Raw genomic sequence first — 27,983 nt, 5'->3', positions numbered from 1 at the left:
TTGTCAAAATACACAGAGCACGTTCAGGTAAACATTTAAAATTTATTAAACTTTTTGGTCAAAATAATTGAACAAGTATATACAATCCCATTGTATTAGCTCTATTATGTATTTTAAGAACAAGGTCAAATCTAATGCTTAAATGACCTAGTTCCACATTTCAAGATTTGCAAATAGTGTCACAACCAATATACAGTATAAGATTTTTATTTAAACTTTATTCGTAGAACCCCAAAAAGTTAGCTGTATTTACTAGCTTATTGTGAACAAGAGTGGCACTATGGACATTAATTGAGAGGGAAGGAACAGAGACATTTTTCTCTTGCATATCCATATCTGATTGAGTAATCATAATACACCTTCATTTTATTAAAAATGGAGTGTAAACCACACTTCTGTATTTCATCAGGGAAGCTCAAAGGGTCCAATTTTCAGAAGACGCCTCTGATTTGGCAGGCACATTTTATAGTCCTTACATATCTAGGTAATTTGATGCTATTAAAATGAGCCTGCAGTTATTTCAGGTACAATTTTACACCCACACCTGTTTTGGGTGAAAAACTGATGGATGAGTTTCAGGCTCTTTTGAAAAAGAGTACCAAGAATTATTCTTTAACCTCCTGTTGTCAACAGAAACAGACATTACCACAAATGCATTTCATATCAGTATGTAGCCTCCATATAACCTGATCTCATGGTGTCAATGGGTTACAATACATTAAAATTTGTTATATTGTGCTGCTGCTTGGCATAATAAGTTAATTTTTTTAACTGCAATGTGAAATTCAATATATATATATTATGCCAAATTTTTAATATTTAAAATAAATTATATTTTTTCCAAAACAAATGTACTAAACAGGTAAAAAAAAAAGTAATGCACATAAGGTATGTGTCTATGTCAAACATTTGAGAGACATCTGTTAAATCGGATTTTGAATTGTTAAAGCAGCAATTTAGTTGAACGTTTTAAGATTTTTTTTCCCTTCTGTTCAAGGTGGTCTCTTTCTATAATGGCTCTAGATAACTTTATACCAACCTTTTCAAACTCCTACTTTTTGTATAAAGTATGATGTAATTTTACATGAAAACACAACTTAAACTAATACAAATTTTGTGGAAACTAATTTCAGAGTTTGAAATATTTCATACTACATGAAACTGATTTTTGACAGGCAGGTATGAACAATGTTCTGGGACAAACTATTCAAATCTTCCCATCAGAATTATTTTTCACAACCTCAATACATGCGATAAAAAAATAAAAAGACTGAATACATACTTTCAGATTTAAAAACACTTTTTATAGTTTGTTATTTTTATTAAGTGGTTTACACCAGAAGGTGTGGTTATAGATACAGTTGGTGAGTAAATATACATGGAAGTCTGCCTACAAACCCAACTCAAGACCTACTTAAGTGCTCAGAGATAAAAACACCTAAGCCTAGATAAAAGGCCAGAGGAGGAATGTTTTACAGGCATAAAGCACAATATATGTTTTGAAAGGCCCAAATATTACAGCAGAGAAAGAGCGCAGAGACAGAAATTACATTTTTATGACAAGTTTTCTTCTTGGGTGTTAAATTTTTGGTCTATAAACTGGAAAGGAAGGCTCAGACTTAAATAAATACATTTGAGTATTGGCCTTTATTGAGCACTGTCCATCAATTCTGCTTCTAGTGGGCTTTTTCTTGTTGAAAATTGCAACTCACATCCCCCCTCACTGAAGGCAGAACTACACCATGAACTCAAAACCAGGCAAGCTTCTCTCCTTTATCTATAAAGGGAAGTAAGTGCATCAATGTTCTTTACTGGTAGGACAACAAGGCCTTCTCTTTTACAGAAACAACTGAGCTTAACTATGCAAGAAGACGACTTTGTCCTCAAATAAGCCATCTTTAGTTAATTTTGTCCTGGAATATATACAAGTTATTGGTGGCAGCTACAGCAATGATGTTCTCTGTGGGGTGCCATGCTGTATGAAGGATCTTCTTGTTGAAGTCCAGACTGTCAACACTTATCTCATCTTTCTTTCTCTTACCACCTGTACACACTTTGCGTGGCTTTAAGATGGCACGAGGTTTGCTACTTTCTCTTGATGCTTCTAATGTAATATCCCGTCGTGTGTTACGGTCAAACATCCTAAAGAAATTGTTGTAGGAGCCAGTCATGATAGCACTGTTTAAAACCAGAAGAAAGGGAAATATTTTACTTGGATTACTAGAGACCATAATACATTATTCCACTGCAGCGTGCGTCTAATTTATTTCTTCTGTGCACAGAATGAATGACTGCCAGGACTCAAGTTTAAGACTAGAACCTTGCACTATATTCTTTTCCCTCTTACTTTATGTCCTTCCTCATTGCTACTCCTTTGATCCATCTTCCCACATTATTTATTTCATACACCACATTCACCACTGCCTCCTCTCCAGCTCTCTCCCCACCCACTTGCTATTCTACACATCCTCTCCCCTCACTGTCTCTTCTCTTACAGACACAGACAAATCACTCATGACCTTTCCCTGCTCTAGCCCTCTGGACCAGCACAAGAGAAAGTGGCTGATGAAGTAGCAGCACCCTCCCCCTCACATCTGACAGCAGAACTGCCCCTATTCTTACTCTAGTATTATCCCTTCCCTACCCCCTCTTCATCCTACAGCACTGGAAGCAGCCAGGGGGAAAGGTAGTCCTTGAGCAACCACCCAATTCCAGCTAGCAGTACCAGAAATGCAGGGCAGATCTCCTGCACTGCAGACACTTGGATGTGTATTTCAAAACTGTCTCCTGGAGCCCAAAGCCAATTCCCAGATACCAGTTATCTCTACCTTCCCCTGATGAGAACAAATTATAAAAGTTAATACAAATATCTACATCTCAGTGAAAATTTAATAATTGAGAACAGTGTAAAATAAGCTGACTATAATATCAAAATACAAGGAACACTATACTGATTGGATTTTACTAGAGAGGGAAAGAACTTCTCTGGGGTGGAAACAGTGCCACATAATTTGTGTAACAAGGACAATATCAGAGCCTTAACTATAGAACAGGTTTGTTTATATATAACATTCTAAACCTATGATAGTTCTTTTGACTTTGAGAAATCAAAAAGGTAATGCAGGTAACCTTTTGCCTGAAAAATTCAGAAAATGATCAACTTTGTTGAAAGATATTTAACTCTTGTATTAGCAGAAATGTAATGTAAACAGATTGACACCACTCCTTTCTGGAACTTGATACAAGCAGGGTAGGATTGCTAACATTCCAAGTGAGATTTTTGCTATGACCCTAATAAGCTCTCGGTCATGGTTACAGATGTAGCTGCATCTCTGTCCTCTTTCTTATCTCACTGAGTGCACTCCTTCAGGTGTTAGGCTCATTCCTATATCCCACAGTGGAATTTTGCAATGCTCCCTCTCCTTGACTGGGACCTAGGCTACAGTACCCTATCAAACATTTCTGCCCTGCAGATCTCCCTGTGTTTGGGCACCAGGTTTTTCCCTTCAGGAATCTGTGACCAGAGGTCTATATTGACCAAACAGCCTTCTTAAAACAAAAGTATTGTTTTGCAGCAGAAACAAAGTGTTAGGGGGAAAAAGGATTTTAAAATAAATAAGTCTATAAGCATGTCTATCTTATTTAAGGGTCCTATCATCCCATGATGTTGACATAGGCAGGTCTAGCTTCCTCAGAAACCTGGAGTGAGCTGTTATGTCAGAGTCTTATTTTACTCTGGTTCCTTATAGGTTCTACCTCCCCCCGAGAGCATGTTCCTATTTATATGGTTCTTTTGTTCTTTGGTATTTGGCGGGTCCTGGCCAAAATCAGTTTTGTAGACTGTTTGGAGACTGAGGCAGAATCAAGCTAGCAGTGCTGCCATTGTCCCTTAACAACTCTCCAGTGTTTGCTGATAGGTAGCTCTCTTGAGCCATTCTTCTACTTCCTGCCTGTATTTCAGACATACATCTATTGAGCTAATATATCAATATATTCATACAGTAAACACCCAATAATCAGGGCAACATACAATATCAATAAGTTATCACAGCACAGCTCCAAACCACCACACTCTTGTATATCACTTTTTATCCAGAAATTTTAAACGTTTCCATGGATCATAACACAAAACAAAAGCTAGAAGACGTAAAACTGCATTATACAGCTACCTCTGTTTCTACATGTATCGTTTACCTTCGACAACAAATTTAAGGACAGAACCCAATAGAAAGGTTGGAAATAAAATTAAACAAAAACTGATCTTTCAAAATATTGAAAACCAGTTCTTTGTCTTATTTCAAAAACTTATGAAAAAAAAATGGTTTCAGGATAGTTTTGAAGTCGAAATCCAAAAAAGCTAGTTGTATGCAACCGCAGCAATAATTTATACTAAATAGGGTTAATTGAGAGAAAGTTTACATTGCCTTTGCCACCTCTTTGAGGATGCAAAAGAAAATAATTTAAGACCCTAATCTTGCAAATTGAGTTCAAAAGGACTGTTCACACACTTAACATAAGCATATGTTTAAGTGTTTTCAGGATTGGGGACTAAATTTCTGAAATTAACTTTATTTCACAAGTTAACCTTACCTATCAGAACCATTCCAGCAGCACTCAAACTTGTCAAAGATGCAGTCATTTTCATACAGAGAACAAAGCTTGCTTCGAAGATATTCATGAACCTTAAAACATTTAAGGAAGTATTAGACAGATCTAAAAAAAGAAAAAGATAATATTTTTTAATTTTAAAAAAGCAACACTTTACCTGATATGTCTCTACAGGCCTGTTTTCCATATTGAGATCCCACACTTTAACTGAAAGGTAGTCTCTTGTCATCATGTATCGACCACTGTGACTGAATTTTACATCAGATATCGAGGAAATAATTTCTGAAAAGAATGATCTGCTGCTAGGATCTTCAGGCTCTTCAAAAACTGTAAATAAAGATGTAAAGTAAAACTGAATCCAATACACCAAATTTTACAAATGGCAATGCTATTCAGTATTTACATATTTTAAAATCATGGTCCTGAATACTAAATCCTCCATTTAAAAAAAATAAAAGAAAAAGAGACCATAGCCCTGCTTAGTTTTGTGGGATTTTTTTTTTTTTTTTAAACAAGGTGATCTTTCTTTAAAAAGGCACTAAGTTCTCCTAGTTAGAATCACTAGCTCTTAAGCTCCAATGGGTTCTCCCATTAGGACATATCAAGAAGCTGCAATTCCTGGAGTTTGAGAATGAATGTTAAGAGGCAGAAACTAACAAAGAAAACGTATATGAAGTTAAATTCAAAAGTCACTGTGTTCCACTAGGACTACCGATTATTCTATAACTTTATCATAAAGTAAATCTAAAAAATTTTTAAATGCGAAACAGTAAGAGAAGTCAGCATCTCCAGTGTACATTTCTTTTACAGATCCCACATATTTTAGTGGTTCTGTAGGGAACATGGTTTATTTATAAGTGACTATAAATTGCACCACACAAAATCTACTGAAGAGCAAGTTTCTATTTACACTGAAATTGCAATGACGATCTTCGTCTGCTTTCTTGAAACATGCTTCTTGGTTAGGTTGAAAGTCATTTACTCTTAATTCTTCAAATCAATGACAATACGAACCATTCAACACCAGGGAAATAATACCAAAGTCCTTTCTTACAAACCTTTTATAAAAACATCATAGACTACTGTACGTTTTACATAGTAAAGGAAACTAACACAAATATGACAAGTTAGATTGGCCATTGACATTTCCAACTATATAAGCTAAGTTGACTAAAAAGGAAATGCACCATACCATACTTGCCACAATGTTTAAGCATTTCCCTTCCCCAATAAAAAAACCTCATCTTTGCTACAGTATATGAGCTTACCTGGAAATATCAATGCAATTTAGGTCAACCCCAGAAAGTAGATATATATAAAACCATTACTACTGTAATACAACCAAGAAACAGGCTGTGTGTAAAGATGGGCCCTATTCCTTATGGTGGAAATATAAAAGCTTTCCTCACCTATATGAGGCTGTGTGGCTCAGTGCTTCAAAAACACTGGCCTTTCACCTCTGGGAACTGGCTTCAAATCCAGCACTGATCATTATGAATAAAATTCATTCCGATAGCTGTAAATGGTCACAAATGAAATGGGTTCTGGCAGCCTCAGCCCAGTTCCTAATGCACAAAGGTAGATGTCAATAAACTGCCCTGAACTGGCACTTGTTAAGCAGATACCTTTGAGAAGCACCAAGACTGAGTCTGGACAGAAGACAGGTCTCACTGGTGCCAAAAGCACTTGAGTCACATCGTCAATTGTCTCATGCTACACTTCTGCTTGCTGATGGCCTAGAACAAGACAATTAAAATGTTCCATTCTACAAAACTATGACTCCTTACCTTTGTAAGTTCTTTACCAATAAGCAGAATTTGACATTTTAATGTTTATATAAGTAGAATACCTACACCGTCTCTTGTTGTATATGACAAACAAGTCTATAAAGCAAAAAGATATAATCTAAGTTACTTACATTTTGAATGCCTATCACAGAGGGCTGAAGAACGCATATCACAGAGTCGTATAGTTCCTTTGCTACTACTGTAGACAAACACATTACAATGATGTGGGTGAAACTCTGAGGCAGTAATCACTTCTGTTAGTTCCTCCATGTTAGCGGGCTTAATATCTACAATGTCTGAAAGTTTGTTGGTAAAGGCAACAAATAGCATTTCACATTTTTATTGTTTCTAAAATAAAATTTCAAAAGTTAATGATGATTCTGGTATATTTTTAGAAGCATAAGGTGAGTTCCTCCCTTCTGCTTTGGGGACATTTACTCATTGTAAAAGGACAGGAGCAAAATAAAAATAATCCTGGGCTGGTCCTAGGATCTGTACCCTAAAAACTAAAAATATTTGTGTGGAAATTTTTTGCAGGATCTTACAAACTGAAGACTGAATGGCCTTCGTTCCCCTTATGCCCTGAAACAACTTAATGGCTATTTTATATTTCTCTCACCTTTGCGTTTATTGAAGACACCTACATTACTTGCCAAAATATCTCGGACCATTTTGGCCTGAGATAGGCAGCCTTAAGCCATAGCAAAAGGGTCACTTTCAGTATTGTTTGCAAGGCATATCCATACTTGGTATGCAAAATTCTAAGTTTTTACTTTATTTCAAGATTAACATCAGACTACACAGCTGACACTTTGAATACAACAGGAGATAGAACTCTCTAGCAAAATGGAATTCTTTATTTTACATATATTATCAATAAGCTCATTTAATGGAAGACTGACCCCCACATTTAAGATATATGCTCCCAGCATTTCACCTCATCTTCACTTTCTACTCTGCAAAATTAAACTACCTAAACTCTACATATCTTCCTACTTGCAGCTTTCCATTTCAAAAACATGCTTCACTGTGAATTAGTGCATTTGAACTATTGTTTAATTATATGACTGGAGTTAAATGAAAGTATTTAGGGCACTTATGTTTAGTAAAACTGCAGATATAACAATAAAAGGGTTTCTATTAATAGAAAAAACAGAGAAATTTATATATAATCATAGAATTCATACAGGAAAAGGATACTAAAACTTCTATCTGTGATTTCTAAATGCCATAGGTTAATTCTTAGGTCATCCGCAGAAAGGTATGTTTCATGATCACTATTTACTGAAATAGAGTTTATGTGATACGTGTGTGCATTTGCAAATATCCTTCGGGGACTTGCTTCTACCATTAGGTCCATGGGTTTCAATATTGGCACCTGCAAAGGGGAAGAGAAGATATAAAAACTGACTTTTCTTATATGTGGGGAAAAAGTTAACTGTAAAGATAAAAGCTAGTAATTTGTGATTCAAAAGTTTACATTAAAGATGAATTAATTCAGCTACTGTATACATAGTCATATTTGCGATTATGTAAAATAATAATGTAGACTACAGAAATCTGATTTTATCTCTGTATAGAAACACAGTTCACTTAGTTCTAGGGCACTTTTCAAATTCACTGGGCAAAAAAATATAATAAAACAGTTGCCCACCCTACTCTGACTTTCCATATTAGCACTCGCAAACCAGATCCCCGATTGAAATGCAAAAAAATGACAAATATGTAAGGCTCTCACATACTTCCCCATCGAGAGATAAGTACATGTTTATACTGAACAATTTGGAGATACTCAATTTGAAACTCTCACATACCTGAAAATATCTTCTGTAGTTACTTGTAAGATCTATAACAAAAATTAGCTAAACAAAAGAGATCTAAGACTGTTTACTTTGAGCATCTGATAGCACTTGGTGCACTGACTGCTTCTCCTCTAAAAATCAGTGAATCCCTTCTACACATCAACAAGGGAGCTGAAAAACCCTTAAAACATTTTAAAATGGAATGAAAAAACTATTTGAATGATGAACAAGAAGAATATGGACTTTTAAAAGAAAGTTAATTTACAAATGAAATCAACTTGACCATGTCCTCATAACATAATCTGATGCTCTTTTTAACTGAACTATTGACAAATTATTTTTAAACACACTGAGTGGAAAGCTAAGAGAATAGAAACAATTTTTTTTTAAAAAAGCTTAGATACAAGAGGTTTCTGGAGTTGCCACATATCTTGTTTATTATAAAAAAAAACATTCCTCTTCTTGCCACTAATGATTAGTCACATTTTAACATTTAAGGTTAAAACGTAAGAAAAAATATAATTGATGAAGTGGAGTGCTAGGATGAGGTGGACTAAAAATAATATTTTTCAGGGTACATGAGTTTTATTATAAAAGAACAATCAAAATACAGAACACTAGAATTAGTGTAATTAAGGAAAGGTTAAGCAAAATCTAAATTACAATTAATGCAGTTAAGTGTGAAATTCTCCTTTAACTCCTGGCTGCAAGGCTGCACAGAGGAACAGTGGGCACATGAGCCACACAGAGGGCTTCCACTCTCCATGCCCAGTGGAAAGACCCTCTGTGCCAGTTTCGTAGACCAGTACTGAAGGAATGGGGATGTCTTTATGTGAATCCAGTAGGCCTAACACCCCAATTGCTACAACTGCAATTCTGGAGTACCTGCTGTTTGGAGCAGAAGTCACTGTGTATCACATTGACAAAGATACATTCCCTGCATCTAGTTATTTAGGTTTTATGTGGGTGAAGCAAATTTCTTCTAAAATGCACAAGAAAGGGTGAAGTAAAATTCACTCAATGAAATCTAAAAGTAACTTTTGAGACTAGAATGTGAAAGTGAAATAGCATCAGGTGAACATATTAAGAGACCACCTGAATCATTCCTGGGTGATCGATTATGAAAACATACAAGTGTAAATATCACCAAAATCTCAAATAAAAGGAACATACATTATTAATAAGTTACTGGTGAAACTAAACCCTGAACCACAAAGCTTTCTAGTAACCGTGAGGTTTTTACTACTTATAGCTACAGGACACTAAGAAAAATATTACCTACACATACAATCTTGCTTTGGAAAAGTGACTTGACCTATTATTGTAATTTGATTGGGTTGTGACTGGCTTTAATAATACTGTGTTTTTATAGCCTCAGCAATAAAAACAAACAAACACATGACCAAAAGTAGAAAACCTTCTTGTTTCTGCTCTCAAAGAATTTTTAAACTATAGTAGAACCTCAGAGTTAAGATAACACAGAATTACGAACACTGACCGGTCAACCACACACCTCATTTGGAAGCAGAAGTACGCAATCAGGCAGCAGCAGAGACAAAAAAAAAAAAAAAAAAAAAAAAAAAAAGCAAATACAGCACAGTACTGTGTTAAACAAACTACTAAAAAAAGGGAAAGCTTAAAAAAATTGTAAGGTAATGAAACTGTTTCTGTGCTTGTTTCATTTAAATTAAAATGGTTAAAAGCAGCATTTTCTTCTGCATAGTAAAGTTTCAAAGTTGTGTTAAGAATGTTCAGTTGCAAACTTTTGAAAGAAAAACCATAATGTTTTGTTCAGAGTTACAAACAACTTCCATTCCCGACGTGTTCGTAACTCTGAGGTGCTACTGTATTCGGTCTTGTCTTGACACAGCATTCACTCCATAGTCTTCCTGCAATGGCTTTATATATTAAAAAGGGTAAATCAGGATTAGGAATGGATCCAGTTCTTAGTTTATGATGGTGAAAGAAGAAAATGTTATCAATAACATTTCTTTGCATATTAAAAACATTAAATCCACAAAAAGAACAGGAGTACTTGTGGCACCTTAGAGACTAAAATTTATTTGAGCAGAAGCTTTTGTGGGCTACAGCCCACTTCATCAGATGCATAGAATGGAACATATAGTAATACATATACATACAGAGAACATGAAAAGGTGGAAGTAGCCATACCAACTGTAAGAGGCTAATTAAGTAAGATGAGGTATTATCAGCAGGAGAAAAAAAACTTTTGTAGTGATAATCAAGATAGCCCATTTTAGAGACAGTTGACAAGAAGGTGTGAGGATACTTAAAATGGGGAAATAGATTCAATATGTGTAATGACCCAGCCACTCCCAGTCTCTATTCAAACCCAAGTTAATGGTATCTAGTGTGCATATTAATTCAAGCTCAGCAGTTTCTCGTTGGAGTCTGTTTTTGAAGCTTTTCTGTTGCAAAATTGCCACCTTTAAGTCTGTTACTGAGTGACCAGAGGGGTTGAAGTGTTCTCCTACTGGTTTTTGAATGTTATGATTCCTGATGTCAGATTTGTGTCCATTTATTCTTTTGTGTAGAGACTGTCCAGTTTGGCCAATGTACATGGCAGAGGGGCATTGCTGGCACATACATGATGGCATATATCACATTGGTAGATGTGCAGCTGAACGAGCCCCTGATGGTGTGGCTAAGGCTAATGTCCTATGATAGTGTCATCTGAATAAATATGTGGACAGAGTTTGCATCGGGCTTTGTTGCAAGGATAGGTTCCTGGGTTAGTGTTTTTGTTGTGTGGTTGCTGATGAGTATTTGCTTCAGGTTGGGGGGTTGTCTGTAAGCGAGGACTGGTCTGTCTCCCAAGATCTGTGAGAGTGAGGGATCATCTTTCAGGATAGGTTGTAGATCTTTGATGATGCGCTGGAGAGGTTTTAGTTGGGGGCTGAAGGTGATGGCTAGTGTCGTTCTGTTATTTTCTTTGTTGGGCCTGTCCTGTAATAGATGAATTCTGGGTACTCTTCTGGCTCTGTCAATCTGCTTTTTCACTTCAGCAGGTGGGTATTGTAGTTTTAAAAATGCTTGATAGAGATCTTGTAGGTGTTTAATCTGTCTGAGGGATTGGAGCAAATGCGGTTGTATCTTAGAGCTTGGCTGTAGACAATGGATCGTGTGGTGTGTCCTGGATGGAAGCTGGAGGCATGTAGGTAAGTATAGAGGTCAGTAGGTTTCCGGTATAGGGTGGTGTTTATGTGACCATCACTTATTAGCACAGTAGTGTCCAGGAAATGGACCGCTTGTGTGGACTGGTCTAGGCTGAGGCTGATGGTGGGATGGAAATTGTTGAAATCATGGTGGAATTCCCCAAGGACTTCTTTTCCATGGGTCCAGATGATGAAGATATCATCAGTGTAGCGCAAATAGAGTAGGGGCGTTAGGGGACGAGAGCTAAGGAAGAACACTTCAACCTCTCTGGTCACTCAACAACAGACTTAAAGGTGGCAATTTTGCAACAGAAAAGCTTCAAAAACAGTCTCCAATGAGAAACTGCTGAGCTTGAATTAATATGCAAACTAGATACCATTAACTTGGTTTGAATAGAGACTGGGAGTGGCTGGGTCATTACACATATTGAATCTATTTCCCCATGTTAAGTATCCTCACACCTTCTTGTCAACTGTCTAAAATGAGCCATCTTGATTATCACTACAAATTTTTTTTCCTCCTGCTAATACCTCATCTTAATTAATTAGCCTCTTACAGTTGGTATGGCTACTTCCACCTTTTCATGTTCTCTGTATGTCTGTGTGTGTGTGTGTGTGTGTGTGTGTGTGTGTGTATGTGTGTATGTATATATATATATTTCTTACTATATGTTCCATTCTATGCATCTTATGAAGTGGGCTGAAGCCCACGAAAGCTTATGCTCAAATAAATTTGTTAGTCTCTAAGGTGCCACAAGTACTCCTGTTCTTTTTGCAGATACAGACTAACACGGCTGCTACTCTGAAACCTGTCATTAAATCCACAAGCACTAAATCAAAACCATTAGGAAAAAATATTTTTTGACCTTTCCAATTTCAGAACAAGCTCCACTCAAATACAACATCAAATGTCTCTTGTAATGCATCCTTGAAACCATTAAATTTAGACCTAGATGACCAATATGGCCTAACAGTTCATTTTAATAAAAAAGGGAGCTGACCATTACAGAAAAATATTCTTTAAATTTAATTTTCCACCAATGTCAAAGATAACCACCCTATTTTAAGTGCAAATTTATGAATCCACACAAATGCTGCGAGATGGGTCACTAACATAACAGACTATTCAGGGAGATAAGTAGAAGTGATACATTATTTAGGTTCAAAGATAGCTTAAGAGTCTCATTAAAAAAACGATCATTCAAAAATATTCTTCTATCTTAATAATTTTACTGTCTTCTATAAATTATTTAGATGAGTGACAGGATACACCTAATGAAAAATATTAACTTAATTTTAAACAGACTTTAAAACCCCTTTTTATATTTACAACAGCATTAAGATGTTCCAAGATGTCACTAAGAAGCCCATAACAAAATATTTTTGTCTGAAGCACCCTGGTCTTTAATCTTCCCAAAGCATCTAGGCAGTGTTTTATGGGCCCATGAATTAATGAAACTTCAGTAACGTCTTTCATTTAATTCTGTGTGTTTTGTATGATCCTGAAATACCCAATACAGTTTTGACTCCACATAATACAAACTGCAATACAAGACACAACTTTATAAGTGAACAACACCTCTTTTTAAATGTACAAAGGTAAAGTTGTACATTCAAAAAGTAGATTTAACTAGAGCCAAAGGAAAAAACAAAAAACATACTCGTAGTGCTGTGATTCTAAATGGATCCCGAAGTCGTCCATCTTCATCTTTCAAGTTATAACCTTCAGCTCTTTTATCCCTTTCACTTATTTTCCATAATTTAATAGTTTTATCTAAAAACAAAAATTCACATTCTTGAAATTGAAATTACAAAATTAAAAATGATTCAATAATTATAAAGTTATATGCCAGATTATAAACTCTCCCAGGCAGGGATTGTTTCTTCATCTGGGTTTCCTCTGTGCCTATTACAAAGAGGCCTCAATTCTGATTGTAGCCATTGAGCGCTACCATAGTATAAAATGATTAAAAACACAAACACTACATACTAGAATATTTTACTTTGTTTGAACTGCTTATGAAACCATTCAGAATTGTCCTTAAAGTTGCCTATTTTAACTAGTTATATAAAATTTCCAGACAAAATATAAATTTTAAATGGTGTTAAAGTTGAGAATACATATCAGTAATGTAGAGATTTGCAGGGATGTTCTTATTATGCCCCAAACAAGCAAGATAAACTGAGGAAGTTTGGAATTAAAACTGAAATGAAAAGAAATTCAAATATGTTACTGTATGGAAATGCATAATTAAGGCCCTAATGCCTTAATTCTGCCCTGTAGCACCAGCATAAAATAAAGGCATTGTAGTATTTGAGATCCTGGATTAGATGAAGTCCAGACAGACATTAGATTTTTCATATATTTTTCCTTATGGTGTCACTATAGGATAGAATTAAGGTTTTCTGGGTGCTCTAACAGTGTATTTCCATTCTTTAACATGCTTGGATTTCTTTTAACTTCAACTTTGAATTTCCAGGAAACCGCTTTCTCGGCCATTCCCTGAAATCCTGGATTCCAATCTGAGGACTACAAAAGCCATGTTGGATTTATTATTCAAGGGGGCAAAAAGCCATGACAAAGTTCCTAAATGACTGTAATTTTTCATATGTAGTCAATTTCCAAGACAAGCATCCTTGAAGGCATCAGCCTCTTTCCTCCCTCCCTCCCACCGCCAAAAAAATAAAAACACAAACTAGGAGCTCTTCTTACAGCCAGCAAAACTAGGCCTCTCTTTCCACCTTCTGGAGCCAGAGAATAGTCCTTTGAATGTAGCTTTCAGCTCACCTGCTTTTTCGGGATGGTTCAAATATATTCCGTTGGAAAATCTACCTGTGAAAGAATACTATTCTCCTTCAGGGTCACCAATCCCCATGATCCTTGTGCACATAAGGATACTGAACTATTAAGACAGGAAAGCTCTTTTTCCACTACAGAAAGATGGAAGAATCAGCCTCCAGGGACAAACTTAGAAAGGAATGTTACCCTGAGCCCATAAGTGAGGTTGTGTAAGAAGATTTAAGGAGGAGCACTACACAGGGCGAACCGCCTTGTTAAGGTCAGGAGCATCTTGGTCTGCTGGTTCAGACAAAGGATTAAACCCTAGGCTTCTGGAGACTAGCAGGTCATCTATGTGAAATAAGTTGTCCAAGGACGAGGCTGTGAGTTTTTCAATATATGATAGATTGAATGCTCTGGGGAAAATATTCTGAGGACCACCAGCAAGGAGTATTAATGCAATGTGTCTTTTGACTGACTTGGTCCCACAAATTTCCATGTTAAAAGTTCTTCTCCAAGAAGGCATATGATTATTCAATTCCTGCCATGCTTACATCAGAACCAAGGTACCAATGGCTTCTGGGCTAAGTGGGGGTTCTGACTTTTGAGAGGGAAGAGGAGCAATGTAGGATCAGTGAAATTATGACACCATAAGCACTGGGTATACTTATATCTGTTGACACATCATAAATGGAGGGGCATTTCTCACAAGATCATCTCTACCAACTAAAGGAGAAGGAACACTGCACCTGGAGGAGACTGACTCCACAGAACACTCTGAGTGTAAGGAAAAACATTCAAAGCCCCTGACTCTATCCTAGCTAATCCTGAGGTAAAAACATGGCTTTGGCGGGGAGGGGAGTCAAGGTAAAATTTTAAGCAGAAGTCTAGCCTCTTTATCTGCTAAGACAAGGAAACAGCAGAGAAGCATGAATCATCCACTTTCCTTTAGAGGAAGAATGAGATCTTTAAGAAGTCTGCTATTTTCATTTGCTGTTAGGAAAATCTAATCCTCTGATTTAAGGAGGGATGTTTGAAAAAATGTTTCTCCTCCTTAAGAAATAAATATACACATGAATATACAGTAAAAGGTTTGGGTAGCATGCACGAGGTATTTGCATTTAGTAATTTGTTTTTGTTATTCCCCATCAAGCTAACAAAGAAATGTGCAGTTGAACCAGTGATCTCCTGAGGAGTGAGACTTCCTTTATATTTTAAAATTCTACGAAAAGTGTGACATACCCATTTGAATAGACCTTTCTTTCAGAAAGTGTTATATGCACTATTTTCATAAACAAAGAAGAGACTGATATACAATGTTGAAATGTACAGGGATTTGTTCTGCTGTTTCACAGCTGATGTCCCTGGTGTTCTGTTTAACAGGTGATCATGAAATAGTGGACAAGTCCTTGTGAAAGGTAATAGGGTATGGGTTTTCATCCTGGAGCTCATGATCACCCTCCCCTCTGCCCTTCCTTTATGGGGTGGGGAGTCATGAAATTATGGGAAGAGAATCCAAAATTTATTTCTGTTGCAACGAGGTTAGATTACAGAAAAGTTGAAAACACATTGGATTAGAAGAATAAAGAATTCATTTATGGACTAAGGTATAACATAGAAAAGTGATGTAGTCGGGAAAGTAGACTGTTTTAACCAAAGTCCATGTCAGGAAAGAAAAACAATTATTTTTAACTTTGCAAACAGGAGGGGACTGTCTATTCAGAAATTCAACATTCTTTCACTCAGTGTTGATGGAACTGACACTTTCATAAAAGGTAGATGATTCCAGTCAAATGCTGGGTAAGACAACAAACATTCTCTAAGGAGCTGGGTTGTGTTATTGCCAAAGGGATTAACTTCAACAGTACAGATAAAGATGAAGCTTTGGCTGTTAGAATGCCAAGAAATGTCTACCATGTAAGGAACAAGGTAAACTATCCAGTTATTTCAAGTTTACAGATAGACTGCAAGTCCTTTTAATAGAATCCATATAACAGATATCTCATCTGAAACCTTTTTAGGTTTTCTTTCCATTCTATAAATTGTCTAATTCAATTTAGAATAAGCAAAAGCTGTATTTGTAGAATTGATAGATGTCTGGGGGAAATTGTTTGCTAGCATTCTGGAAAAAAGTGAATTCATTATGGGAGACAAGGAAGAATGAGCCTTATTCCCAAACCCCAAATGCTAATCAGAAAAGCGGTTATCACTTTTTAAAAAAAAATCTATAAAACTAGTACCTTCAAGGCTTCTGAGTAAGGGGGTTTATTTGGATTACAAACTGATCTGGGGAGGGGCTTTCCTTTAAATCTTATACAGTGGCAAGTACACCAGCAGCAAATAATGATAACTTGGGTAACAGTCAGATGTACAATAAAATGTAGGCTTCCAGAGGCATATAAGACCCACCCCAACCACCAAAGATACAAAGTTCTTTCACACTCACTTTGCAGGTTATTTTATGATAAAGAACACCAGTGCAATTGTATACTGCAGTATTCCATATGAAACTTAATCACACTTGCTCCATGTTTTAAATCTATTAATTACAAATAATCATAAGGTTACATTAGTTGAAAGATTAGAGGGAAATAATTTTGATGTCATTTGTTTTCAGCATTTGATATTACTTTTGTATTCAGTTTCACTGCTTCCTTGTGTAGTTTCCATCTGTATTCACCTTTCACACAGTAATGGGGAAGAAAAACAGTTACAACTAGAAAAAAAGTGATTTAAAACAACAAAAATTGGCAGGCAGATTCCGGGTCTCATGTAATACTTGAAACTACTGTTGATTTTTTTTTTTTTTTTTTTTTTTTTTTTTAACTGGTTTGATTTTAAACTCATACTATCTCTTTAGACTTGCCAACCGGCATTTTCAGGACATAGTGTAGGAGTAATAACCTGCAAAAAAGCCCTTCCCTATTAATAGAGCGTTATGGTGGAACAGCAGTACTACAGTACCCAGCACAATGGTACTGCAATCCAGAATGGAGTATTTTAGTGAAACCATAATATAAATATTTACTAACATATATTAGAAGGTAACCATTAAGATTTTCCCCAATTTAATATGGCAGAGAGGAGAGGTAGGGCTATATTTCAGATTTATTTAAGTGAGACTCTTAATTTTATGTATGGTATCGACATACCATGGTCATGTATGTAATGGAAATACAAATAAATGTATTCCTGTCAATACAGCTGTTCCTTTTAGTTTGTAAGCTCTTTCAAGCAGGCACCATGCTCTGATGTTTGGGAAACATATCACATTGTGGAAACCACCAGAAATAATGTTGCATTACTAACATCAGGTTGCTCTGTCATTGAAGAACGGCCCTGCCACTGGACAGCGCCAGGATCAGAGAAACACAAAGGAGGCTTAAAGCCTCCTTCTCTCAAGCTATGCTAAGGACATGGGGCTAAATTCCTGCCTTTTGCAACACATTTGTGCATGACAGGAGTAGAAAGCACATAGAGCTTCTTTACATAGCCTTCAGTCACACATGCAGAACAACAGGCAGGAAAAGTACTGCTGGCTATTATGTCAGCTTACATATTACATCCAAGGGCACATTCAGTGGGTTGGTAGGTATATCTTCCCATATTCCCCTAAGACAGTTAATGCATAGTTACTTCACTATTCTAAACATATGGTATCAAACCTAACATGTCTTGCATGGAATTAAAACTATGAAAAAAGGATACTATTCTGTTGTATGAAAGTAATGAACAAATGGATCCAGGGTAAGACTATGAAATTCAACTAGAAGTATCAAAAGATCTTGCTGATTTACAAAATAAAAGTACACAATGAAATGTGCTTACCATTTGTAGACAGCAGGAAATGAGCAGCATTCTGTTGTGGTAACCACCTAATTTTATTAATTTTTTCCTCAATTTCTAGGCTCTTCAAGTAGTCAAACTCAGGTTCATGACTCTGAAAGGTACTGTAAACGTTATATTCTCCCCGAGAATGAGGACGGCTTTTATTCTGCAAGGAAGCATAACATTTTTATTAATGAAATAGAACTTCTTTATTTCTGTACCTAGAAAATGACAACACTTATATAACATTCTAAGAACAGATAAAATAAATGTGAACTAGGAATTGGGAAATGATACTGGGCAGCCTTGATGAACTGGTCAAGATCCATTAGAATGATATTCTGTATAACTGGTCTTTTACAATACAAATTGTAAGTTTAATTTAAAACTTCCATTTTTGTTTAGTTTTAGAAATTGCAAAATCCAGCCTGTTCCTGCTATGTTTGATGCACCAGTACGCTCTCTGCTGGCAATGTTCTAGCCACAGAATTTCACTGCACATTAGACATGCCTTATATGGTTACGGAAAGACCCCATTTCTCACAAGATGTGTGGTTTTGTAAAGTTTTTAAAATGTATTTTTTTAATATACCAAGGTTATAACATTACAAACTCTACAAAACTGCGCATATTGGAAGACAGTGGACTCTTACCACTATTGGGCAGCTCCAGTCCACAGTAGGGTTCTGTGGCTGGTATGTCAGCAACAGAGAGAATGTGGTGCACCAAATAGTGAGGGAGCAGGAAATCTGTAGCTGGCCTTGACTTAGAGATCTGCAGAGAAACAAAAGTTTTACAGTAGATTAATATTATACAAATGTTTCTTCTTGTTCTTGTTATTTGGGACAATCAACATGTAATTTCTAAAATTACTGTTTTTTTAAAATATGCAAACTGACATTAATGCAGATTTGCATTAAAAGTGACCTGAAAATGATCATCTCCCCATATCAATGTGTGGCAAAACCCCAACAATCAAGCAAAGATGGTCCAATCCTGCAATGTGCTGAGCATCCTCAACTTCCATTCATTTCAATGGAAGGTGAGGACACTGCGTAATTCAAGACGACGTCAACTTGGCTTCCATTCTGTTTTAGGCCACTCATCAGCAGGCTCTTGTTCAGGTGCTTCCCTATGTTAACAATAACCACCATGAAATACAGCCAGAATATGGAGTAGGCTGGTGAGGCCTCAGGTACAGTAACTCCTCACTTAACGTCCTCTCGCTTAACCTTGTTTCGAAGTTACATCGCTGCTCCATTAGAGAACATGCTCGTTTAAAGTTGTGCAATGCTCCCTTATGACGTCGTTTGGCTGACTTTACAAGGGAGCATTGCACTAGTTCTTCTTCTCCGCCTCCTCCCCCTCCCTCCCAGAGCTTCCCCCGCCGCCAAACAGCCTGGAGTGGAGCGGAAACGGGAAGAAGCAGGCCTGGAGCATCCCCCGGCAAAGTCAGCACCTGTTCTTCTGGGGGGAAGCTGCTGCTGCGCACGGTACTTCCTAGCGTCCTTGCCTGCCTCATTGTCTGAAGCGGGCTGTGCCTGTGTGGGGTAAGCCAGGGGCACCTCCCCATCACAGTACAGTACAGTACTGTACAGTATATAATGCCTTTTGTCTGCCCCCAAGGGCTTCAGCCCCAGGCAGGGTGCCTGTAACCTAAGCCCTGCCACCCAGGGCTGAAGCCCTCAGGCTTTGGCCCCAGGTGGTAGAGCTCGGGCTTCAGCTTTGGTCCTGGGCCTCAAAGTCTAAGCCAGCCTTGGCGACCCCAATAAAACGGAGTCCCGACCCACAGTTTGAGAACTGCTGCTCTAGCCCATGGGGATAAGCAGGACTTCCCTGCAGTTGCTTGTTCCAGCAGCCAGGGACTGCTGTGGTGCCAGGCACCAGAATTAAAAGCAGGAATACTGTCTCCTGTCTTCTCAATACTCCCACTGCTGGTGCCCAGGAAATTTTGAGAAAGAAATAGCAGCATAACTACAATGCAAAGGGATAAGGAGCCATGGTGGGGAGACAGGGACTGGGACAAGGAGTCAAGGGGAGGCAGTGGGAAGGCAAGACTAGGACTGGAACAAGTTCAGGTTGACAGGACCAAGGGCAAAACAGTTTGTAATCACTTGAGTATGCTACACACAGAACCTGGAATAAAACCCAGGATTCCTGAATCAAATTCTTCTAGCCAAATATGTGCCTCATATCCCTCTACTGGCTGATCCACACAGAAGATGACAAGTCACTACTGCTAGCAGTGACTGTCAGCTCATGGCCTTGTCTACACTGGGAAGTTTCTGCGCAGTAAAGATGCTTTCTGTATTGTAACTCCTGAGGCGTACACACTGCCAAGCCACTTACTGCGCAGAAACTGTGTAGTTGCAGCGCTGTAAAAAAAAACAAAACAAAAAAACAACCCAACACACCCCGACACGAGGCGTACAGCTTTCTGAACCGGGGATATAGCGCCGCAGTGCCAGTGTAGACACCCTGGTTGATTACAGCGCTGCGATTGGCCTCTGGGAGGTGTCCCACAATGCCTGTTCTTGCCTCTCTGGTCATCGGTTTGAACTCTACTGCCCTGCCCTCAGGTAATCAACAGTCATCCCCACCCCGTAAATTCGTGGGAATTTTGCAAGTCTCCTTCCTGTTTGGTCAGTGACATGTGCAGTGGTCTCAGTGCATCTTTGCAGGTGACCATGCCTGCACCACACATCAGGCGATCCCCCACTTGGAGCAGTGCTGAGCTGCTGGACCTCATCAGCATTTGGGGAGAGGAGGCTGTCCAGTCCCAGCTGTGCTCCAGCCGTTGGAATTATGATACCTACGGACAGATTTCACGATGCATGAAAGAAAGGGGCCATGACCGGGACACACTGCAGTGCAGGTCTGAAGTGAAGGAGCTGCGGAACGCCTACCACAAGGCGCGGGAGGCAAACCGGCGCTCCGGTGCTGTGCCCACGAGCTGCCGGTTCTACAAAGAGCTGGAAGCGATGCTTGGTGGCGATCCCATCTCCACTGCGAAGTCCACTGTGGATGCTTTGGTGGCTTGCGTGCCAGTCGAGAGTGGACCAAGCCAGGAGGAGGAAATCTTGGACGACGATGTGGAGGGAGAGGGGGACCCAGAGGCAGAGGACGACACGGAAGCCAGAAGTGCATGCAGCCAGGAGCTGATCGATCTCTACCCCGGAGGATGCTAGCCAGTCACAGCTGTCAGATCTTGGCAAAGTGCAACCAGGAGAAGAGGCCCCTGGTAAGTGGCTGAAGCGAGTTGCTGCGGGCAGGAGGGTTGCAGAAAGCAGGCTTGTGTCTGTGTGATGCGCGTACCACCACATGCTTAGTCTGAGCGGCGGAACAGGGTGTTGACTGACTCCCTCACTTCATGAGCATCTGCCTCAGAGATTTCCAGGAAACTCTCATGGAGATACTGGGCAATCCGCTGCTGCAGGTTCTTTGGTAGAGCTGCTTTGTTTGTTTCTTGCCCCATTAAGGGTAACTTTTTCCTGCACCACTCTGCTGTCACTGGGGGGTGGGGTGGGAGGACCATTGCTGCACACAGGCGAGCCGCATAAGGGCCAGGGTGGCCAAAAAACAGGAATTGGAGTGGCAGGACAGCGAAAGGAGCACGCGGAGTACCAGAATGAAGCCACGGAGCGGCTCTTAAACGTTATGGAGTGCCAAGCGGACACGCTCCAGGTGCTACTAGCACTGCAAACCGAGCAGCTCCTCACCCGCCCTCCCCTGCAGCCACTGTCGCAAAACTCTTTCCCATGCATCCCGTCCCAGACACCACCAACACACTCTTATCAACCTCCTGGCTCCAGTCTGTATCCACGGCATTCCACTCCTCCCCCGTCACAATCCAGCACTGTGGACTCCCAGTACCCACTGTACTCAACACCCGTCCCTCTGCAGTTTAGCCCTGCTGAAGTACAGTACCCGCTGCACTGTCCTCCAAAGGAGAAGGTTGGATACGATACCTGGACATACACAAATCTAACTGTCCCAGGACCTCACCTCCTCCTGGGACCCTCCCTTCCCCCTCAGTGCGGATGTATTTTTTTGTTTGTTTGTCTCTCTCCTCCAGTTGTTTTTTTAAATAATTGTGTTGGTTTGAAAGTAATCTTTATTCTATTAACTGAAAGCAAACAGAGCCCTGAAAAGCAGCAGGCAACTTTCTTAAACCTTCATAGTGCATCATCTGCACAAATGACAATCACCTCAGCATTATAAGCACTGCACTTCTGAACACAGCAACAAATATTAGTGGCTTTCAGCTTCAAATTTCTGCCTCAAGGCATCCCTGATCCTTATGGCCTCACGCCGCATCCCTCTGATAGCCCTGGTCTCTGGCTGTACAAACTCAGCCTTCAGGGGCTGAGCCTCAGCAGTCCAGCCCTGAGTGACGCTTTCACCCTTCCCTTTACAAATATTATGGAGCGTACAGCATGCAGCTATAAGCATAGGAATATTGTCATCGGCCAGGTCCAGCCTCCCATATAGGCAGCGCCCGTGGGCCATTAAACGGCCAAAAGCACATTCAACCGTCATTCTGCACTTGCTCAGCCTGTTGCGAACTGCTCTTTGCTGCTGTCAAGGTGCCCCATGTATGGCTTCATAAGCCACGGCATTAAGGGGTAGGCAGAGTCTCCCAGGATAACAATGGGCATTTTGACTTCCCCTACAGTGATCTTCTGGTCTGAGAAGAAAGTCCCTGCTTGCAGCTTCCTGAACAGGCCTGTGTTCCGAAAGATGCGTGCGTCATGCACCTCTCCGGACCAGCCTGCATTAATGTCCGTGAAATGCCCACGCACGATGATCCACAAGCACCTGGAGAACCATTGAGAAATACCCCTTCCGATTAATGTGCTCGGTGGCTAGGTGGTCTGGTGCCAGAATTTGAATATGCCTGCCATCTATCGCCCCTCCGCAGCTAGGGAAGCCCATTTGTGCAAAGCCATCCACAATGTCATGCACGTTGCCCAGAGCCACAGTCTTTCAAAGCAGGATGCGATTAACGGCCCTGAACACTTCCATCAACATGAGTCCAACGGTCAACTTTCCCACTCTGAACTAGTTAGCGACCTATCGGTAGCAGTCTGGAGTAGCCAGCTTCCACAGTTCAATCGCCACACGCTTCTCCAATGGCAAGGCAGCTCTCATTCTTGTGTCCTTGCACCGCAGGGCTGGGGTGAGCTTATCACACAGTCCCATGAATGTGGCTTTCCTCATCTGAAAGTTCTGCAGACACTACTTGTCATCCCAGATGTGCATGACGATGTGATCCCACCACTCAGTGCTTGTTTCCTGAGCTCAAAAGCAGTGTTCTACTGTGATCAGCATCTCCGTGAATGCCACAAGCAATCTCGTGTCATAGCTACTACGCATGGTGAGATCAATGTCGCACTCCTCTTGCCTTTGTAGTTTAAGGAATAACTCCACTGCCACTCGTGACATGTTAGTCAGAGTGAGCAGCATACTGGGCAACAGTGCGGGATCCATTCCTGCAGACCAAAGAGGCAGAGCTCGCAGTACACAAACCGTTGAAAGATGGTGCCAAATGTGAACGAAAGCACAGGGATTGCTGGGATGCAAAACAATGCCTCACAGGGCATTGGGACAGGATCCAGGATGCCCCGCAACCCCCTCTGCCTTCCCTCAACTCTTAGCAACAGAAAAGGAAGAGATGCTTTGTGGGATAGCTGCCCAGAGTACACCACTCCAAATACCACTGCAAGTCCCGCAAGTGTGAACACGCTATTACGCAGGCAGCTGACAGTGTGAACACACAACAGAGGTTTCCCTTCAGCGTTCTCTGAGCGGCGCTGTAACTGCCGGCGCTGTAACTCTGCCAGTGTAGACATATCCCAAGTGGCAGAGGTCTGTGCTGGTGATCTAAAGGTCTGTGAAGCAGATACACCTATATACAAAAAAAAATTATCCCAAAAGTGTGATTTTAGAAGGAAAAAGACTTTTTGCTCTGACTGAATTAAAGTCTAACCTACAACCCAAATTTTCAGTGTAAAAAAAAAAAATGCTGCTCAAAGATAACCAAAAAAATAAGAGGATGTTATGAATATCTGTCTATAAAACACAAACTGTTCTTCTCTGTGCATGGCTCAGTGAATGTCTTGTTTGTGTTTTCCTATTATTTCAATTCCAACTTTTCATAGCTTTGTATTTTTTTAAATTATTATCGAGTTGGGACTTTAGTAGGATAGTTGAAATAATGTCTGTGGACTGACCTAAGACTTCAAATGTCTCAAAATAGCTTTGGACCTGCTGACTGTCTAAACATTTTTCTATCTGTGGATTTTCTGAGTGGTATTACTGCAATCAGGAGGTTCTTTGTTTAGTAAAGGTGACCTAAATTGAACCCCATTGGACAATGCTCATAACTTCAGAAGAGGAGTACTCCATTCTGATTCCTCAAGGGACTCCTGAGGAGGTGTTCCAAAGGGAAGGAACCAGCTAGGTCACCATCTTCAAAAACTGAAGTAAACAAAGTTGCCAAAGCTTGTGGGTCTGCTTGCAACGGGTTCTGGCATCTGGCCATTTGATGCCTCCATGCCTAAAAAAAGGAGGCCTGTACTTGCTCCATCCTCCCAGCTGGCCACCAAGGGTACGTTCCAGCAACATGCAACATCTAAAATTCAATATTTACAAGCCTGTTTTCTCTAGAAAAGCAGCAACTTCTGTCAATGTTAAAACATCCAAGCTGATAAAACCAGTGGCTAATATTCTCAACATGTAACAGCATCCTGAAGTTGAATTAAACCACAAAAGTATCAAATTTTCAAATTTGTGTTTTTTCAATTTTTGTTAGTAGCTAGACCTCTCTAATAAAAGTGCAAGAATACTAAAGTTTTTTTTTTTTTTTTTAAACTCCAACAGATGGCTAGTTGCTACCAAGTGTGTGCACATGTGTGTGCACAGCTAAAACCCACAGAATTAGAGAAATTTGCAAGGAAAGAATAAAGTTTATCTAAGAACCAAGCATATAGGCTTTTTATTGTTTTACCTCTTTTCTCCGAGTTCTATATACATTTGGGTAAATAAATAATGCTTTGTTCTGAGAAGCACTTTTTGAGTCACTTTAATAAAAGATGCTAGTCACAGGCCCTCAGAGGAAAAGAGCTTACAGGTGCCGGATGCAGTTGGTCTTGTCATGTAATAATAGTTGGGAAACGGGGCTGCCACCCAGAGATCCAGTCCCAGAGTGGTTGGAACGTATGTTTCCATCCTTGAGAGAGGTGAAGGAATTCAAGCCTATTACCTGAAGGACACACTTGAGGGACCAAAAGTGGTCTGAAGTATACCTCCCATAACTGATGCGAGAAAGAAAAAAAAAAGTTGGCTTATAACATATATTGATAATTTCTTTGTGGGTTGCACAACCTCGGAGGACCTAGTGTGAATACCACCCAGTCAGCTTTAAATGTGACCAATTCCCTACAAGTCTATATTCCCATATGATTAATCAGAAAGTTTGGAACACATGAGAAGTCAATATGGCTCCACTTGATGGAATTTCTTTAGTTTTCCTAGGTTCTTAAGAAAAGCAAATTACACACAAATAGTCATGTTAAATAAACATTAAGGTTGCAAAGTCAAGCACTCAAAAGTGAGATTATCCTAGAAATAAGGTTGCTTGTGCAACCTTAATTTATCTCCCTTGTGTATATGCATTATAATCCTGTCTTAAACTACCTGATCATGTACTAGAGAGACAAGGTGGGCGAGGTAATATATTTAATTGGACCAACTTCTGTTGGTGAAAGACAACCTTTTGAGCCACACAGAGCTCTTCTTCAAGTCTGGGAAAGGTACTCGGATTGTTACAGCTAAATACAAGGTGGAACAGATTGTTTAGTCTAGGTAGTTAACACATATTGTAAGAGACCGTTCAAGGTGGCCAGTTAACCTCTGAAGTCATAAAAGAAAAAAGGGAAGGTAAAAGTGGGTTACAGATCATTGTAATAAATCATAAATCCAGTGTTTTTATTAAGTCTGTGATTTTTAGTTTTGTCTAGTAAAGTTATGAATTCAAGCTCCAAGGCTAGCCTTTTGAAGGTGTTCTGCAGGTTTCCCTTGAGAATGAGGACAGAGGTCAGATAATGCAGTGATTGTTTTGTGAAAAGTGTTCGCCCACGGGTTATGTGGTGCTTTTGTCTTAGTTTTCTATGTGATGAGTGCCATAGACAAGCCCATGAGGAAATTAATAATTCTGTATGCAGAGCAGGATTTGAATTGTATGCAGTAAATAAGGCATGGGTCCATATATTGAACAATGAGGCTAAAATGAAATATTGACTACCCATTAACTGAGCACTGCCCATCCTATACACTTAATGAGGCAGGGTTCTGTAAAAATAGTATGAGATCTTGAATTAAAGACTGTCAAAATGCATACACAGAAGCGGTAAAAGTTAAGGTTCCACGGGCCACCTTAATTCTGGTAATTCCTAACTTCTGAGTGCTTGACTTTGCAAATTGAACATTCTTTTAACGTAGTTTTTATGTATAACTCTATAATGTAGATATAAATGTACGCATACTTGAGGGCTCAGAGACAGGATTTTCCTCAGGCTTTCAAAGCAAGGTATAAAAATGCTCTTCGGAGGCAGAAAAAAGTTGAAAGAAAGTGAACATTCCACTTGGTAGCAAGAACCATATAAAGATTTCTTTTACAGATATGGCAAAGCGATGGTAATCCAAGTATTTGGCTGTGTAAGGATCAGGTAGTAAATCTGTGTTCTTTACATTCCATGAGCTCATAGTGCAGTATCCCAATGTACACCATTTGTATGTTGTAATAAACTGGATTATGCCCCTTTTAAATGTCACCATCTGTATTTATCAAGATTGAGGATACAGAATTTTTCTGTGTTTTTTTCCTTCTATTGTGAAGATTATGGTACAAACAATATGCAAATATGAAGTGTATATATACACATGCCAGCCCACACTGAGTAACACAGGAAAATTTTAACTGGTGCCTACCATCTCAATGACATTATCTGCCAAACAATTTTTGGAGAAGGCCTTCTCTATGCTCTGCCCTGTCAGGTTGTCACACATTTTTGGGGCTGATTGGGAAGCTGCTGCCTCTGCTATCTTTGAGTCTGCTGCTCCTAGAACACAGCAAGCTGCTGATGCTTCAATTTTCAAGCACCCTCTGCTTTCCTCCTAGCAGGTGAGCTGTCCATGCCTTCTTTCTGAAGACAGTTACAACATTTCTAAAAGAGACTACAATTTATCTTTTGTCACCCTGACCCTGAGCTTTAAGTTAAACAGTAGGTCCCATGGCAATCTGCAGAATAATTGACTAAGAGTCCTGTGACACCTTATAGACTAACAGACGTATTGGAGCATAAGCTTTCATGGGTGAATACTCACTTCATCAGATGCAAGGATAATTGTGATGCAGAATAATTGTGATTGTACAGGCTAAACAGAAATACTTGGAATGGCCATTGCTTCAAATACAGCATTGAGTTCAATAAAGAGATTGGGACAATTTCAAATTTTCTAAAGAAATATCATGGACTAGAAAACAACATGGTAACATTTAAAGTTGGTGATATCAAAAGCTGCACCAATATCATGCATGTTAATAAATGAAAAACTCAAGCGCAGCTTCGGTAGGCACACTTCATTGTTTTTGAAGTCACTGACCTCTTGTTCCCTTTGAAATATAACCACTCTGCCACCCTTGTCTCCTGTCGCAAGAAGATCTCCAGAGTAATTAAATTCAACTGTTGAAATAATATCAGCTGTAAACATAAAATAGAGATAAAATAGCATTATAATGTGTAAACTGAGCCAAGTAATTTCAAGATCTAGAAACTGAACACAATACAGAGGAAGACAACTATTCCACTTTGGTAATATGACAGCAAAACAATCCTATCTAATTTACAGCATTACTATCCAAAACTAAAGCCAATACTTCTGTGCATGTATATCTTATTATTATATCTTATTGCTGTACATTTGCTGAGTGGCAACAGTA

General features: G+C 39.1%; 1 protein-coding gene across 2 annotated transcripts; it reads right to left on the bottom strand.

Moving 5' to 3' along the window:
- Positions 1-32: 32 nt before the first annotated feature.
- On the bottom strand, positions 33-27,754 carry PPP2R2D (protein phosphatase 2 regulatory subunit Bdelta). 2 transcript variants are annotated; one of them, XM_065407119.1, is made up of 8 exons: positions 27,647-27,754; positions 17,981-18,146; positions 13,035-13,147; positions 7,596-7,773; positions 6,527-6,691; positions 4,766-4,935; positions 4,591-4,682; positions 33-2,178 (listed from the first exon to the last, which is right to left on the bottom strand). In XM_065407119.1, the coding sequence occupies exons 1-8, from the start codon at positions 27,752-27,754 to the stop codon at positions 1,899-1,901; spliced, it is 1,272 nt and encodes a 423-aa protein (XP_065263191.1). In that variant the 3' UTR covers positions 33-1,898. The 2 variants fall into 2 exon arrangements, with proteins under 2 accessions (XP_065263191.1, XP_065263192.1); XM_065407120.1 differs by lacking the exons at positions 13,035-13,147; positions 27,647-27,754 and having other exon boundaries at positions 17,981-18,093.
- Positions 27,755-27,983: the final 229 nt, after the last annotated feature.

This window comes from Emys orbicularis, chromosome 7 (assembly GCF_028017835.1).
Source record: "Emys orbicularis isolate rEmyOrb1 chromosome 7, rEmyOrb1.hap1, whole genome shotgun sequence".
Taxonomy (NCBI): Eukaryota; Metazoa; Chordata; order Testudines; family Emydidae; genus Emys; species Emys orbicularis.
This window is presented reverse-complemented; position numbering and strand designations above follow the sequence as displayed.